The 18076-nt window shown below is 45.2% G+C and overlaps 1 protein-coding gene across 4 annotated transcripts in view; it reads right to left on the bottom strand.

Moving 5' to 3' along the window:
- KDM4A (lysine demethylase 4A) overlaps positions 1 to 9192 on the bottom strand; it is a 57581-nt gene extending 48389 nt beyond the window's left edge. The window contains exons 1-3 of one of the 4 annotated variants that reach the window (XM_039474219.2): positions 9079 to 9192; positions 6393 to 6569; positions 3777 to 3952 (exon numbers count right to left, since the gene is read on the bottom strand). In XM_039474219.2, the coding sequence (XP_039330153.1) occupies positions 3777 to 3952; positions 6393 to 6530 (314 nt within the window). In that variant the 5' untranslated portion in view covers positions 6531 to 6569; positions 9079 to 9192. Of the gene's footprint in view, positions 1 to 3776; positions 3953 to 5903; positions 6041 to 6392; positions 6570 to 8170; positions 8677 to 8782; positions 8849 to 9078 lie in introns of those variants that run through there. The other 3 variants (XM_039474220.2, XM_074380689.1, XM_039474221.2) reach the window with 3 other exon arrangements.
- Positions 9193 to 18076: the final 8884 nt, after the last annotated feature.

Here is an 18076-nt window from a genome sequence, read left to right as displayed (position 1 = left end):
TGCATGGTGACTCATGCCTGTAATTCCAGCTATTCGGGAGGCTGAGATGGAGAATAACTTGCCCCAGGGAGGCAGAGTTTGCAGTGAGCTGATATCATGCCATTGCACTCCAGCCTGGCAACAAGAGTGAAACTCTATCTCAAAATAAATAAATAAATAAATAAATAGCAGGGCATGGTGGTGCACACTTACAGTCTCAACTATTGGGGGTGGGAGGGAGTAGGAAGGCTGAGATGGGAGGATCTCTTGAGCCTGGGAGGTGAAGGCTGCAGCAAACCATGATAGGCCACTCACTCCCAACCTGGGCAAGAGAGAAAGACTCTGTCTTAAAAAAAAAAAAATCAATTTAAAAATCATTATGCAGTGGCCTGGCATAGTGGCTCACACCTGTAATTCCTGTACTGTGGGAGATTGAGGCAGGCAGATCACTTGAGGTCAGGAGTTTGAGACTAGCCTGGACAACATAGTAAAATGCTGTCTCTATACTAAAAATACAAAAATTAGCTGGGTGTGGTGGTGCGCACCGGTAGTCCCAGCTACTCAAGAGGCTGAGGCAGGAGAATCTCTTGAACCTGGGGGGAAGTGGCCGTTGCAGTGAGCCAAGACTGCATCACTGCACTCCAGCCTGGGCGATAGAGCAAAACTCTGTCTCAAAAAAAAAAAAAAAAAAAAAATGCAGCAATTTAAGGAGGGTTAATTCACAAGACCGGGCCGCGGTGGCTCAAGCCTGTAAACCCAGCACTTTGGGAGGCCGAGGTGGGTGGATCATGAGGTCAAGAGATCAAGACCATCCTGGCCAACATGGTGGAACCCCGTCTCTACTAAAAATACAAAAATTAGCTGGGCGTGGTGGCGTGCGCCTGTAGTTCCAGCTACTCGGGAGGCTGAGGCAGGAGAATTGCTTGAACGCGGGAGGCGGAGGTTGCAGTGAGCTGAGACTGTGCCACTGCACTCCAGCCTGGCACCTGGCGACAGAGTGAGACTCCGTCTCAAAAAAAAAAAAAAGAAGAATACACAAACCTTACAGGTATTTGAAAAGGTGGAAAACTAATGCATGCTCTAACTAAAATGGCAAAAAATATTATGAATGGATAAAGAATAGACATAAGGACCAAAATGGACTTGTGGAGATAATGGGAATGAATTTAAAATTAATTAACTAAAAATCTGACTAAATAAGCCAGGCACGGTGGCTCACGCCTGTAATCCCAGTACTTAGGGAGGCTGAGGCTGGTGGATCACAAGGTCAGGAGATCAAGACCATCCTGGCTTAACACGATGAAACTCCATCTCTACCAAAAACACAAAAAATTAGCCGGGTGTGGTAGTACGCACCTGTAGTCCCAGCTACTCAGGAAGCTGAGGCAGAAAAATCACTTGAACCCAGGAGGAAAAGGTTACAGTAAGCAGAAACTGCATCACTGCATTCTAGCCTGGACGACAGAGCAAGACTCTCTCTCTCAAAAAAAAAAAATAAATAAATAAAATTGAAAGAGAATGAAAGAGGCCAGGGACGGTGGCTCATGCCTGTAACCCCAGCACTTTGGGAGGCCGAGATGGGCGGATAATGAGGTCAGGAGATCAAGACCATCCTGGCCAACATAGTGAAACCCCATCTCCACCAAAAATACAAAAAAATGAGCCAGGTGTGGTGGCATGCACCTGTAGCCCCAGCCCAGGAGGTAGAGGCTGCAGTGAACCAAGATCGTGCCACTGCACACCAGCCTGGAGACAGGGTGAGACTCCATTTTTTTTTTTTTAAAAAGAAACAAAAACAAAAACAAAAAAACCTAGCATGTGTTAACAAAAAAGGAAGAAAGACTGAGGAGACTGAAGCCCCTACTGGAATTCCATGTGAGAAACAGAAGGCAGGTGAGCTTGGCCCTCATGAGTAGCAAAAATCAGACAAAATAAAAAATAGCAGGAAGGACAACACAGCCTTTCATCTGCAGAGCAAGCCACATTTCTTCAACATGCCTTTATGTAAATTCTCTCATTGGCCAGCAGGTTGGCCAGCAAGGCAAATGCTTTTAGAGTTAAGTGTCAGCCAGATGCAGTGGCTCAGCCTATAATGCCAGAACTTTGGGAGGCTGAGGCAAGAGTATCACTTGAGCCCAGGAGTTCCAGACCAAAATGAGCAGCAAATAATAAAAAAATTAGCTGAGCCTAGTGGCACACACCTATACCTTCCGTTACTTAGGAAGCTGAGCTAGAGGCCAGACACAGTGGCTCATGCCTGTAATGCCAGTACTTTGGGAGGCCGAGAAAGGCGGATCACAATGTCAGGAGTTCCAGACCAGCCTGGCCAATATAGTGAAACTCTGTCTCTACTAAAAATACAAAAATTCATTGGGCGTGGTGGCTGATGCCTAGTGCCAGCTACTCAGGAGGCTGAGGCAGGAGAATCACTTGAACCCAAGAGGCGGAGGCTGCAGTGAGCCAAGTCTGCGCCACTGCACTCCATCCTGGGCAACAGAGCAAGACTCTGTCTCAAAAAAAAAAAAAAAAAAAAGAAGGAGGGCAAAGAGCAGATAGAGTGAGACCTGATGAGACAGAGCTGATGAAGCACAGGAATGCCACCCCAGCAGGATGAAGACAGGCAGGCCTAAGAGCTGGCTCTGGGCTATTCACAGTGAAGGCACAGTATGTATGACAGTTGAAATCAAGGCATGCACAGATCAAAAGGATAAGAAACAAGGAAGAAAGAAAAAACTCCTTGTGGAAGCTCAAAATTAAGGAGTCAGTAGGAAGTAAGAAGATCCAAGGAAGAGGATTAGGAGGAGTGGTCAGAGCTGAACGAAGAAACACAAAATTTATTCTCCATGAACCTCAGGAAAAATGCAAACTGAATAATAAAAACAGCAGAGAAGGGCCAGGCGTGGTGGTTCATGCCTTTAATCCCAGTACTTTGGGAGGCGAAGAGAGACGGATCACTTGAGGTCAGGAGTTCAAGATGAGCCTGGTCAACACAGCGAAACCTTGTCTACTAAAAATATAAAAATTAGCCAAGCGTGGTGGTGCATGCCTGTAGTCCCAGCTACTCGGGAGGCTGAGGCAGGAGAATCATTTGAACCTGGGAGACAAAGGTTGCAGGGAGCCAAGATCACTCCACTGCACTCCAGCCTAGGTGATAGAGACTCCATCTCAAAAAAAAAAACAACCCACAGCAGAGAAGAACTGAAAACAGGCCTACACAAAGAAAGATCTCTCTAAAAGAGACAAGAATGTACAGAGGAAGAATGGAGTGACAGAAAATAGCAACCAGCTTGGTGTTTTACTCACACTTTATTAATGTCAAAACAGAAATGAGCTAGCAGGCTGGATGGGCAGCAAGAAATCCCAGCACAATTAAACACAGAGCGTTCCAAGAGAGAGGAACTGGAACTAAAGCACTTTTTTTTTTTTTTTTCAATATCCTGGCCTTATATTCATTGTACTAAAGCACTTTTGATGAGCAGGTAGTTATCAATACCCAACAAAAGCTCCTTCTACACCACCTCCAACTTTCTCCTTTGCAACTTTAGAGCCAGAAAATGATTCTGCTTCTGGTGGAAAAACAATGGGATTTGTTGATATAAGAACAGGAACAGGTTTAGACTGGGACACAGCCCTGAGAAGAGGAAATGCTTCCATAAAAAGAGCAAAGAGGGAGACAGCTAGAACAGAGCTGTCCTGCTGAAGACCCTGTTCATCAGGACAGCAGCGGTCCTGGAGATGCTAGGAAGAGACACCAGAGTCCTAGCTGCTATGTCAAGAAAGAAAGGGTTTCCACTCACTTATCGCTGTTGGCTATCTTGCGGAACTCCCGAACAGTCATGGCTTTCTTCTGTATGTTGTACTGAGTAAAGAGGCCAGACTGCCCCGTCACCAGCTGTTGGATGGGGGCAGGAATGACCAAATCATCAATGTCATCATAGGATGCTCGTGGCTTCCACTCTTTTGGAGGAACCACCTGAAGGGAACACAAGAAAGAAAAAGACAGATGAGATACCTGGCAAGCCAGTCAGAGTTCAGGAAGCATGTAGGTTACCATCCAACCTAACAGTCAATTTTACTAGACAAATTACTTTGATTTACCCACATTCACTCAAACACAGTAAGTCACAGGCATGCTAACCCTGATGATCCACCAACCAGCTGCCTAATTGCAATGACCTAAAGTAGTACTTGTTCCCAGCTTCAGTTATCTTATTTGGACACCAGAAAAGGAGGCTGAAGAGTTGATTATCTCTCAATCTCATGGCCCAGTGCTCTCTTTAAAAAAAATCACAAACATGGCCAGGCACAGTGGCTCATGCCTGTAATCCCAGCACTTTGGGAGGCTGAGGCGGGCAGATCAAGGTCAGCAGTTTGAGACAAGCCTGACCAACGTGGTCTCTATTAAAAAAATTAAAATAAAACACGTCTCTATTAAAAAAATAAAAATAAAAATCACAAACACAGTTTACCTGATTTGGTCAACTCTGTACTTGTACAGAATTTCCTTCTTTCATATGCTAGATTACAATCTACTCACAAAGAAGTATAACATTCTTAAAAATCTAATCCTGAGGCCAGGCACAGTGGCTCATGCCTGCAATCCCACCACTTTGGGAGGCTGAGGCAGGTGGATCACCTGAGGTCAGAAGTCAAGACTAGCTTGGCCAACATGGTGAAACCCCATCTCTACTAAAAACAGAAAAATTACCCTGCCGTGGTGGCACTCAACAATAATCCCAGGTACTCGCGAGGCTAAGGCAAGAGAATTGCTTGAACTTGGGAGGCAGAGGTTGCAGTGAGCTGAGATCACGCCACTGCACTCCAGTCTAGACAACAAGAGCGAAACTGTCTTGAAAAAAAAAAAATCTAATCCTGAATAGTTAAAGTAAGACACATCCACTTTATGGCATGCTATACAACTTTTTTTTTTTTTTAAATTAGAGAGTGTCGTTTATCTAACAAGGGAGAAAACAACAACACATACACACACACACAGACACAGACACACACACACACACTAGCATCTGCATAAGGCAACACTGAAAGGACATACAAGAAAATATGGACAGAGGTGGGAGCAAGACTCTACATTAGCTGCCTTCCAGTAGCATTCTGTTTTCACTCACATAAGCATATGACCCATTCCAATAATAATAAATTAACAAGACAGTTGACATGAGAAAAAAGAATGAGTTGAATCCATAATTGACCTAGAGGGAGGAATATGTTGTTAAAAAGGGAAAAAAAAAAAAAAAAAAAAAAAAAAAAAAAGAATGAACGGACCAACACAGGAATGCATATGGCATGATGCCATTCTCTTTAAAAAAAAAGAAAACAACAGATAATACTATTTTATATGTGTTTATGTTTGTATGAGCAGAAAAAAAGGTGTGGAGGGAGCTATTACCACTTAAGGAGACCGCACTGGAGAAGGTGGATGAAGATCAGCCTTTTCTTTATCTGCATTTGAAATATTTAACTTGTAATATCCGGCATTTTTTTTTTCTGGTAACTTTTAAAATCTAATAAAGTATAACCAAAAAAAGCAATGTGCTATGAAAAGCTACACTGCAGGCCCTGCTGTTCCCGCCTGCTGTTATTAACCCAGCAGTAGCCGTATCTCCAGATAAGAGGGAGGAGGGTGTGGTCGTCTCAAGCCTCTGGAGGCAGCAGGCTCCAAGACTGGTCCTCAGCTTTGTAACCAATGTTCTTGCTTTCCCTCAACAAGTACTTATGGTATGAAATTCAAACAACATAAAATGGTATAGAAAGTTCCCTCCTGGCTTAGACTGAAGTCCCTGCCTCTCAGTTTCTTGAGGATCTCTCCAGAAATGCAGTTCTTTCAGCTTCCAGGACTGAACCTCACTGTGACAGAATATATCAAGGGCTGATTTGACTCAGGAAAAATAATGAATCCAACTCACAGGAGAAAGAAGTACAAACCAGAAACCAATTTCAAATTACAAGGACCAGAATACTCATGTTGGCTGGCCAGTGCATTCTCTCCCCTTGAAGAAAGTCCACATGGGAAGCCAAATTGCTACTAGAGTGCTGGATGAGACTGAAATGAGAGCAAGAGAAGTCAGATGGCATAAGCACTCACTGGCAGTTAAGTAACACCACAGCACCCAGCTCTACCAAGAGGGCTGAGGCTCAACAGCAGCCAGGTCTGGAGACACTGGTTTTACCTCCCCCTTTTTGAAGATGTCAAGTAGCTCTCGTCCTACCTAAAAGCAGAGATGCTTCTGATGTTAACAACAGGAATTAACTTGCAAATAGAACCACACTCACTAAAGTCATCACCCCACCCAACTGTTTCAGGAAAACACAGTTCCGGCCCTTACTTAGGAAAAAAAAATCTTATACTGCTGCCCTAGGTAACAAAAACCATTTGAACAATCCCAGCTCCTTACCTTGGCTAGCCCTGCCCGATGAGCTCCTTGGGATTCAATGTAGGCAATGTATCTACTGAAGTTTCGGAACTCTTCCATAGTTGGATAAAACGTCATTATCCTAGCACTGGGATTCAGAGTTTCAGAATCAGAAGCCATTTTCCCTCCTTTTTCAGGTCCCTTTAGTCAGACAGAAATCTGAAGAAACACATTAAGAGTTTAAAATGATACAAAAATTAAAATTAAGGGCTGGAAACATCAATGCTGAAAACAGTAAAAGGTAATACATAAATTCAGAAGAAGTAGTTAAGACTTCACATCTGGAATCTGCCCCTAGAAAAGTTAAATAAGTCAAGGTGTGGAGGCTCAGGCCTGTAATCCCATCACTTTGGAATACTGAAATGGGTACATCGCTTGAGCTCAGGAGTTTGAGACCCGCCTGGGCAAAACAGTGAAACTCTGTCTCAAAAAAAATTTTTTTTTAAATAAAACAACAAGGAAAGAAAAAGTTATTTTAAAAAACTAGAACTACAGATGGAAAATGTACTGTTTAAAAAGAACCTGATGTATCAAAACTGCACGGATTCAAAGCTCATTTCAACAGAAACATTGTTACTGCAACAGAACTGTTCTTGAAAGGAAAAAAAAAAAAAACAGACATCATTTCAGCTAAAAAAGGGAAATTAATAATTTGGTTGTTGGTCCTACCTAATAGTACAGCTAAAATGCCCATATCTTACCCTCATCCTTTCAAGTTACTCCCTTATTAACACCTTGCTAATCGCTTCTCAGAGTATTAAACATAATATACAAGCTGACTTTAAAAGCCACCCATGGATGGGCGTGGTGGCCTGCACCTATAATCTCAGCACTTTGGGAGGCGTAGGCTCCTTCCTAGGGCACAGCTTTAAAACGGCTACCTAATAAAAGTTACGTGGCTACAAGATAACAAAACTTAAGGGTTCAAAAGTGCTTTGATATTAGTAACATAAGTTTAAAACCCTAAAGTGAAACTGTTCTCCTATCTAAACTATTCTGCAGTTTCAGCACTACTTAATGAAATCAAGCTACAGAGAAGTTCAATTGCACTGTATCCAGAACTCAAAAAGGACCAAATTTAAGCTGGTAATACAGGACAAACTTCATAACTGACTGGAGAGAGCAAAATAAATACTTTGTTTTTAGATGAGAACTTCAGCTAAGTGGCTGCATCCCCACAGCTCACTAACACAATAGACCATTTCAACTGAAAAAAGACAAAGCATACTAGTTAAACTAGGCCATTCTAAAAGAACACTAGTATGTCCTTTCCCTTACCCAACCTCACCGAGGGTCCAGCAGTTCTCTACCCCCTTATCTGGGGCCCAAAACTATGGTGGTTCAGCTCCAAGAACCTCTTTGAGAGCTGGAGAGCTCAGAAAGGAGAAAATTGCCTCCAGCCTACCAGAAACCTAGTGACAGACCTGGGAGCAAAACTGCCTAAGGTAGGAGAGAAGGCAAATCCGGCTACCGTATCTCCTAGTCTTCCTTTCCATCAAAAATAAGGCGTGTTTCTAAGCAGGCGCTTTCCATGAACCTGGCAGAAACTTTGCATGGCAGGTCTACTGTTACCCCTGTTTTACATACCAGGAAATCTGCCCACAGTCCACTCCTGGTGTACCTTCCATTGCTCTATTCTGCTTACATCCTAATCTCCACCCGGACTAAGTCCTTCGCAAGGGCAGCTCCAAGAATGGAGAAAACCCAAGTTTATTTAATTTTGAGGACCCTCTTTAAAAAATGAATCCAAAATATCTTACTTTTGCAAATTTTATAAAGACAGACAATCCTGTGAATACAATGTTCGGGCCCCTCCCCGGGCCTTCAAAGGGGCCCTAAAGGGCTTCATCAGCCTCCGGCCCTATTCATCTTTGTACGCCTAGAACAATACATGACACAGAGTAGGCACTCGGTAACTGTTAAAAAACTGATTTCCTCACGCTCACCTCAGTTGTTCACCCCTTCTTCAACCCTAGGATTTCCTTCTCCCAGTCTATTCCCTGGGGAAACCTTCCCTCCCCATCAGTAACAAAGCCTAGTGATTGAAGAACACCAGCTCCGGAGTCAAAACTCTGAATACAGATCCGGTCTCTGCCGTTTATTAACTGTGTGACCTTGGCTGTGTGAGATGACAGGGTCTCAGTTTCTCCACCTGTAAAATGGGGATCCCAACCCCCCGCCCTGCAGGGTCGCTATGATTAGCTCAGATGATGCAAGCGAAACCCTAGCACTAGGCCCAGTACTTAACCACTCAATAAAGCTAGCTCTTGCTAACAGCCCCCTCGGACTCCCGCACCCTTCCCTAGCAGCCGCTCCCGCGAGTATCACTCCAAAGGCAGCGCCCCCTGCTCCCCAAGGTCCCCGAACCTCACCGCGCACAGGTACAACCCCTCCCGGCCCCGCCGCCTTGGCGAGTGAGGCTCGGCCGCAGGAAGAAGAAAATAAGGGCCAGAGGACCCGCCCCCCTCTCCCGACGTCCATTGGCCCTGAAGATTGGAAAAGGCCAATCCCAGAACCCATTCTGGAAGCTCCTTCTCCTATTGGCCGAGAAACATGCCGATCACTCACCGCTGGAAGAACCACCCCACCACCCCTCCCCCACAAAAACTCACGATCACGGCTACAGCAGCAACGAACCTCAAGAATTCCAAAACCCTATAGTCCTCACCTAAAGCCCAAAGCGCCGCCAGGGCTTAGACTCAGCTCCTGCTATCGCCACTGGCCGATCCTACTGCTTTTCCAGCAGGCGAAAGACGAAGCTCCGCCTCCTCTAAAGTCGGCATCTGCGCAGCCGCACAGCGCTCCACAGAGTCAACCAATGCAAGGGCGGCCGCAAGCCCTACATCAACCAATGAGCACCTGCCGCAGCCTCCTCCCAGTCGCGCCCACAGTGTGCTCAGCCTATGAGCGCCGACTCGGGCTGTTGCCAGGAGGAAACGCTGTACCACTCGGGACCGCGGCCAGTGAGCCTCTAGCTGGATCGCGAAGTTGGCCAATCGTAGGCGGGCTCCCCGGCCACCCATAACTAATCAGGGTTGAAAGAAGCTACTACCTGGAAGTGGGCCGGTCGGGTAGGTGGCTAAGGCCGGTAAGGTTACTATAGGATGTCGCTAACGACAGGATGGGCCAAAGTTTTCTTGGGGATGAGTATTCGCTTTGCCGAACGTGGAAATGTGTCGGGGTCCTTAGGGGCAGTTTCCGAGCTCAGGGAGTGCTGAAAAGATTACTTTTCCTCGTTTGTCCGGGGTGTCTCGGTTTTCAAAACAAAGTCCTGTGTCCTTGGAAACCCCTCTCTCGTTGGCAAGCCTGGACCGGGAGGGGAAGGTGCCCCGAGGGTCATTAGGACAGACCCTGAGGGAGGCTGTATTTAGGGTCATTAAAAAGCAGTTTCTCAGTGAGCGGGGAACTGGGCGATCATTAGGAGCAGCTCTTGGGGGCGGAGAGGGAGGCACCCTGGGAATCGGAAGGGGCAATTCTGGAGGGCGAGAGGGAAATCATTAGGAACGCCGGGCGCGGTGGCTCACGCCTGTAATCCCAGCACTTTGGGAGGGGGCGGGTGGATCACGAGGTCAAAAGATCGAGACCATCCTGGTCAACATGGTGAAACCCCGTCTCTACTAAAAATACAAAAAAATTAGCTGGGCATGGTGGCACGTGCCTGTAATCCCAGCTACTCAGGAGGCTGAGGCAGGAGAATTGCCTGAACCCAGGAGGCGGAGGTTGCGGTGAGCCGAGATCGTGCCATTGCACTCCAGCCTGGGTAACAAGAGCAAAACTCCGTCTTAAAAAAACAAACAAACAAACAAAAAAAAAAAACCCCGAACAAGTCATTAGGAGCGGTTCCTGAGGAGTAGTGAGTCGTCTTAGGGAGTTCCCAGATTGTCAAGGGTGACAGGGAAGGTCAAGTAGGAAAGTAAAATACCCACAACCAGAGTCATAAAAAATGCACAAAATTACCATGGATGAATAATCGGTAGTGCCCTGGAAAGAGCTATACGGAGTCAGGCCTGTGTTCAAAACCAGTAACTTCTGAGCCTGGAAGTTTACATCAATAAAATGGAAAAATAATGCCTCGCAGGATTTGGTAAAGATGAGAGTTAATGCCGGCAAAAAGAACACATTACATAGAATGCTATGGACTCATGCTACGGGCCAATCATGATTTATGCCTCAGGCTGGATACATACCTACTGAAAAAAAAAAAAAGTTTAAAAAAACAGTTTCAAAAACAGAAACGACTGTTTCAAAAAGAATGGCCGTTGGCTTCACAGCCACAAGTCTTTCACAATTACAGTGTTTTCCCCCCTTGACCCAATAAGGTAATCGACAGTATTAGACAATAGATTATACTGAGTGGCTCACAAAATTGCCGAGTCTGAAGAATCCAATTTGGAGGACACATAAAGAAGAAAACCCAAATCATGCAGTAGAATTCATCCACCACTGTCCTTGCTGCTGCCACTAAGCACAAGATATTGCAGGTTGCTTCACAGACTCCACTGTCCTGGACATGGATACAGTTGCTAGCGCTACTGTCACTATGTTCCATAAACTGGATCTTGCTATATTTCCCATTGCTGCCAGATGATTTCCAAGTCCCTCTCTCTACTGTGTATCACTAGCTTCCAATTGGTATGTGCACATGATAGGTGGAGCCTAAATCAAGTTCTCTTGACACACTCCCGTTTCTCTGACCAGTTTGCCTCAGTTTCCTTTTTAAGCTCACCTTTCCCTTTGCACAATTTTTTTTTTTTTTTTTTTTTTTTTAGACAGAGTTTTGCTCTTGTTGCCCAAGCTGGAGTGCAGTGCTGCGATCTTGGCTCACTGCAACCTCTGCTTCCCAGGTTTAAGTGATTCTCCTGCCTCAGCCTTCTGAGTAGCTGGGACTACAGGTGCCTGGCACCACACCCGGCTAAGTTTTATGTATTTTTAGTAAAGATGGGGTTTTATCACGTTAGCCAAGCTGGTCTTGAACTCCTGACCTCAAGTGATGCACTCCAGCCTGGGCAACACAAGTGAAACTCCGTCTCACACACACACACACACACACACACACACAAATAGAAGTGAGGTTTCCCTATGTTGCCCCACCTGGTCTCGAACTTCTGAACTCAAACATCACCCTGCCTTGGCCTCCCAAAGTGCTGGAATTTACTAGCAAGAACATGCCTGGCTGTGAAAATTAATTGATCTGTATGCTTGAAAGTCGTGCATAACCATATACATATATATATGGTTTTTAAAACTAAATTTAAAAACTTTTAGTTAAAAAAAAAGGAAAAATGGGCTGGGCGTGGTGGCTCACGCCTGTAATCCAAACACTTTGGAGGCCAAGGCAGGCGGATCACCTGATGTCGGGAGTTCAAGACCAGCCTGACCAATATAGTGAAACCACGTCTTAAAAAAAAAAAAAAGGAAAAACATGATGTCCTCAGGGCTTTCTATCCTTTGCCCTCTTCTCTCATTCTACACAGTCGCCTTAGGTGCTTTTGTTTTGTTTTATTGTTTTCTTTGAGATAGTGTCTCCCTCTGTCACCCAAGCTGGAGTGAAGCCGTGCATTCACAGCTTACTGCAACCTCAACCTCCTGAGCTCAAGCGATTCTCCCACCTCAGCCTCCCACATAGCTGGGACTACAGACACACGCCACCATGCCCAGCTAATAGTTGTTGTTGTTGTTTTTTTTTTTTTTTGAGACGGAGTTTCGCTCTTGTTACCCAGGCTGTAGTCAGTGGCGCGATCTCGGCTAACCGCAACCTCCGCCTCCTGGGTTCAGGCAGTTCTCCTGCCTCAGCCTCCTGAGTAGCTGGGATTACAGGCACGCGCCACCATGCCCAGCTAATTTTTTGTATTTTTAGTAGAGACGGGGTTTCACCATGTTGACCAGGATGGTCTCGATCTCTCAACCTCGTGATCCACCCGCCTCGGCCTCCCAAAGTGCTGGGATTACAGGCTTGAGCCACCGCGCCTGGCCTAACAAAACCCTGTTTCTACAAAAAACTACAAATATTGGCCGGGCGCAGTGGCTCAAGCCTGTAATTCCAGCACTTTGGGAGGCCGAGGCGGGTGGATCATGAGGTCGAGAGATCGAGACCATCCTGGTCAACATGGTGAAACCCCGTCTCTACTAAAAATACAAAAAATTAGCTGGGCATGGTGGCGCGTGCCTGTAATCCCAGCTACTCAGGAGACTGAGGCAGGAGAACTGCCTGAACCCAGGAGGCGGAGGTTGCGGTTAGCCGAGATCGCGCCACTGCACTACAGCCTGGGTAACAAGAGCGAAACTCCGTCTCAAAAAAAAAAAAAAAAAAAAGAAAGAGAAAAGAAAAGAAACAAGGGTTTTGTCATGTTGCCCAGGTAGGTTTTGTCTTTTTTTATACAGCTGCCCGCATGCAGGTGTTTCTGGCTCTACAACTCACTAGCAACTTCATTTCCCTAATCCTCAAGTTTTCTTATAACTAAAACTGGGATAGTAGGATAGTACTTCCCTTTCTGGGTGGAGAATTTAACGAAATAAAATAAGTAGTGGAGTAATGAAGTGAAGCAGTTAGAAGTCTAATTGGCAAGTAGTAAGTACTCAGTAAATGATGATGATGGTACAAGGCTCTCAGCACGGAGCCTGAAACAAGAGCTCAATACACTTTCACTCTCAGGCTGCACTCACGTGCACACTGATGACAGACATTATATACCTCAGCACATCCCCCGGAGCTCAGATTCATGTATCCTGCTGTCTCCGGATTCCTGATCCCTCCCTCTAGTTGACCCACAGATACTTAAAACCAACAAAGAACTACTCTTGTCCCACAAATAAACTGTACTTCCTAGGTTTCCTATCTTAGTGAGTGGAAGAGCCATCACCTAATCGCCTAAGCCGAGTGCAGTCCATTACCTCACCCTGTACAGCGCTCCACAAAGCAAGTATTTTGCAAATGCATGGATTTGTTTACATGTCCATCTGTCCCCATTAGATGAAAGTCTCTGGAGAATATCATTTTGGTCTTATTGGTAATATCATTTAGGAATGTGTTCCATTGCCAAAAATAGAAAACTCTAGCAAAAGTGGCTTAAATACAAGTTTATTTTCGCATGTGAGAAGAGGTCTCAAGGTGGTGAGCCTTAGCTCAGTGCTCAACGAAGTCATCAAAGCTACAGGCACTTGCTGTCTTTCTCTAGCATCCTTGGTAACGATGTGGCTTTGGCCACCCTCTTGTGCAGCTCGTGGTTGTAAAGTGACTGCTGCAGCTCCAGAAGGAGGACAGGGACAGTGTCCTGTTTCTTCTATCATACCAGCAAAAAGACTACCAGACTCTGCCCACCTGCCAGTAATGAGTGAAACAGACCCATCCCTGCCCTCATGTTGTTTATAAACTAGTGGGAGAGAGAGACATGAAGCAAGTGCTTGCACAAAGAAAATTACAGGCTGTATGTGGTTCGCGCCTGTAACCCCAGCTACTCCTGAGACTGAGGTGTTCGAGGCTGCAGTGCTCTGTTATGGAACCACTGCACTCCAGCCTAGGTGACAGAGTGAGTCTGTTATCTCAAAAAAAAAAGAAAGAAAGAAAAGAAAAGAAAAATTACCAATAAGTTGTGCTTGCTATGAAGGAAAAAAAACAGGGGAGAACACCTGTAGGGTGACTTGCCACCAATGGCAGCAGGATTTGGAAATAAAACTGTCATGGCATAAAGTGTATCCTATGTTCCCAGCCTGGGGGTTCCTTTCCTAGAGCTTCACTGTACCCAGCACTCAGCACAATGCCGAGCACATGGAAGGCACGACCTAAGTGATCATAATGGCAATACTGTTCACTTTTAAAAGTTAATTACAAAAATAAAACAAAGTTAACTACAGCTGGACGCGGTGGATCTCACCTGTAATCCCAGCACTTTGGGAGGCTGAGGCGGGTGGATCACCTGAGGTCAGGAGTTAGAGACCATCCTGGCCAACATGGTGAAACTTCGCCTCTTCTAAAAACACAACAATTAGCTGGGTGTGGTGGCAGGTGCCTGTAATCCCAGCTACTCCGGTGGCTGAGACAGGAGAATCGCTTGAACCCAGGAGGCAGAGATTGCAGGGAGCTGAGATCACACCATTGCACTCAAGCCTGGGCGACAAAGTGAAACCCCATCTCAAAAAAACCCAAAAACAAAAAACATAGTTAACTAAATTTATTAAGCTGTTACATTTCAAACCCTGTGCAAAATGCTTTATATGTACAAAATTGTTTACATTTAGATATATGCTATTATTAACACTTTTTTTTTTCTTTTTTCCTTTTTTGAGACAGTTTTGCTGGTTGCCTAGGCTGGAGTGCAATGGCGTGATCTCAGCTCACCGAAAGCTCTGCCTCCTGGGTTCAAGTGATTCTCCTGCCTCAGCCTCCAAAGTAGCTGGGGTTACAGGCATGCATCACCACACCTGGCTGATTTTTGTATTTTTAGTAGAGACAGGGTTTTTCCTTGTTGGTCAGGCTGGTCTCGATCTCCCAACCTCAGGTGATCCCAAGCCTCAGCTGCCCATCTAGTGCTGGGATTACAGGCGTGAGCCACCGTGCCTGGTCAACATTTTTCTTTTTCTTTTTCTTTTTTTTTTTTTTTTTTTTTTTGAGACGGAGTTTCGCTCTTGTTACCCAGGCTGGAGTGCAATGGCGCGATCTCGGCTCACCGCAACCTCCGCCTCCTGGGTTCAGGCAATTCTCCTGCCTCAGCCTCCTGAGTAGCTGGGATTACAGGCACGCGCCACCACGCCCAGCTAATTTTTTGTATTTTTAGTAGAGACGGGGTTTCACCATGTTGACCAGGATGGTCTCGATCTCTTGACCTCGTGATCCACCCGCCTCGGCCTCCCAAAGTGCTGGGATTACAGGCTTGAGCCACCGCGCCCGGCTAACATTTTTCTTTTTAATAGTATAATTTAATGATTTTAAATAAATTTACAAAGTCATGCAACTATTACCCAATCCAGTTTTGGAACATTTCCATTACCTCAATAAAACCTACCACCTTAGTAAGATTACCCAAGCCCAGTTCTAATCAGTCTCCATTCCCACCCCCGGCCCCAGGCAACCATCAGTCTATTTTCTGTCTATATAGATTTGCCTTTTCTGGACATTTCATATAAATAGAACTATACGCTATGTGGTCTTTTGTGTCTGGCTTCTTTGATGGAGCATAATGTTTTTGAGAGTCATCTATGTTATAGCATGCATCAGTATTTCCTTCCTTTCTATTGTTGAATAGTATCCCATTGTAGTGTTGATTGATGTTTGGGTTGCTTCCACTTTTTGGCTATTAGGAATAGTGCTGCTGTGTTCATTTACATGCTAGCCTTTGTGTGAATGTCTGTTTACATTTCTCTTGGGTAGATAACGAGGAGTGGAATAATTGTTGGGTTGTATAGTAAATTTATGTTTATCTTTTTAAGAAACTGCCAAACTATTTTCTAAAGTGGCTGTACCATTTTACATTTCCATTAACAATACATGAGGAGTCTCATTTCTCCATATCCTTGCCAGTATTTGGTATTGTCTATCTTTCAGATTATAACTATTTTAGTGGGTGTGAGGTAGTATTTCACTGTGGTTCTAATTTGCATTTCTCTGATCACTAAGGATGTTGGGCATGGTTTTTATGTGCTTTTTGGCCATTTATATATCCTCTTTGGTCAAATGTCTATTCACACCTTTTGTCGGTGTATTAATTGGGTTATCTTCTTATTATTGAGTTGTAAGAGTTCTTTATATATTTGGATACAGATCTTTTATCAGGTGTAGGCTTTAAAAATATCTTCTCTCATTCTGTGGCTTTCCTTTTCCTTTTCTTTAGTATCTTTTGAAGCACAAGAGTTTTTATTTTAATGAAGTTCAATTTATAAGTTCATTTTATGAATTGTGGTTTTGATGCATTGACACTAACATTTACGTCGTTCTGTTCCACCCCTAAAATATGTCCATCCTTAGCCTGAATAGGATAATTGCCACAGCCTCCTAATGTCTCCTTATTTCTGCCCTTGCCTCCTCCAGTCTCCTCAACACAGCAGACTGATTCTTTTTATTCTATTTTATTTTTGATACGAAGTCTAGATCTTGTCTACCAGGCTGGAGTGCAATGGCGTGATCTCAGCTCACTGCAACCTCAGCCTCCCAGGTTCAAGCGATTCTTCTGCTTCAGCCTCTCAAGTAGCTGGGATTACAGGTGCCTGCTATTTTTTACACCATGCCTGGCTATTTTTTACATTTGTAGTAGAGACGGGGTTTCATCATGTTAGCCAGGTTGGTCTTGAACTCCTGACCTCAGGTGATCTGCCCACTTTGGCCTCCCAAAGAGCTGAGATTACAGGCATGAGCCACAGCACCTGGCTTTTTTAATTTTTTTTTTTTTTTTTTTTGAGACGGAGTTTCGCTCTTGTTACCCAGGCTGGAGTGCAATGGTGCGATCTCGGCTCACCGCAACCTCCGCCTCCTGGGCTCAGGCAATTCTCCTGTCTCAGCCTCCTGAGTAGCTGGGATTATAGGCACGCACCACCATGCCCAGCTAATTTTTTTTGTATTTTTAGTAGAGACGGGGTTTCACCATGTTGACCATGGTTGGTCTCGATCTCTCGACCTCGTGATCCACCCGCCTCGGCCTTCCAAAGTGCTGGGATTACAGGCTTGAGCCACCGTGCCCAGCCTTTTTTTTTTTTTTTTTTTTTTTTTTTTTTTTTTTTTTTTTTTTTTTTTGAGACGGAGTTTCGCTCTTGGTACCCAGGCTGGAGTGCAATGGCGCGATCTCGGCTCACCGCAACCTCCACCTCCTGGGTTCAGGCAATTCTCCTGCCTCAGCCTCCTGAGTAGCTGGGATTACAGGCACGAGCCACCATGCCCAGCTAATTTTTTGTATTTTTTAGTAGAGACGGGGTTTCACCATGTTGACTAGGATGGTCTCGATCTCTCGACCTCGTGATCCACCTGCCTTAGCCTCCCAAAGTGCTGGGATTACAGGCTTGAGCCACCGCGCCTGGCTTTTTTTTTTTTTTTTTTTTTTTTTTTTTTTTAAAGATGGGTTTCACCACGTTGGTCAGGCTGCTCTTGAACTCCCAACCTCAGGTGATCTGCCTGCCTTGGCCTCCAAAGTGCTTGGATTACAGGCATCAGCCTCCACGCCTGGCCCCTTTTAATTTTTAAAAAAATTGTTTTCGGCCGGGTGCGGTGGCTCAAGCCTGTAATCCCAGCACTTTGGGAAGCCGAGGCGGGTGGATCACGAGGTCAAAAGATCGAGACCATCCTGGTCAACATGGTGAAACCCCATCTCTACTAAAAATACAAAAAATTAGCTGGGCATGGTGGCGCGTGCCTGTAATCCCAGCTACTTGAGAGGCTGAGGTGAGAGAATTCCCTGAACGGCGGAGGTTGCGGTGAGCCCAGATCGCGCCATTGCACTCCAGCCTGGGTACTAAGAGCAAAACTCCATCTCAAAAAAAAAAAAAAAAATTATTTTCTAGGCTGGGCATGGTGGCTCACGCCTGTAATCCCAGCATTTTGGGAGGCCGAGGTGAGTAGATTGCTTGAGATCAGGATTTCAAGACCAGCCTGGCCAACATGGTGAAACCCTGTCTCTACTAAAAATGCAAAAATTAGCCAGGTGTGGTGGCACCTGCCTGTAATCCCAGCTACTGGAAAAGCCTGA

Source organism: Saimiri boliviensis, chromosome 11, assembly GCF_048565385.1.
Source record: "Saimiri boliviensis isolate mSaiBol1 chromosome 11, mSaiBol1.pri, whole genome shotgun sequence".
In the NCBI taxonomy this organism is placed as follows: Eukaryota; Metazoa; Chordata; class Mammalia; order Primates; family Cebidae; genus Saimiri; species Saimiri boliviensis.
Note: the sequence above shows the minus strand (reverse complement) of the source record. Positions and strands in the feature narration are given on the sequence as shown.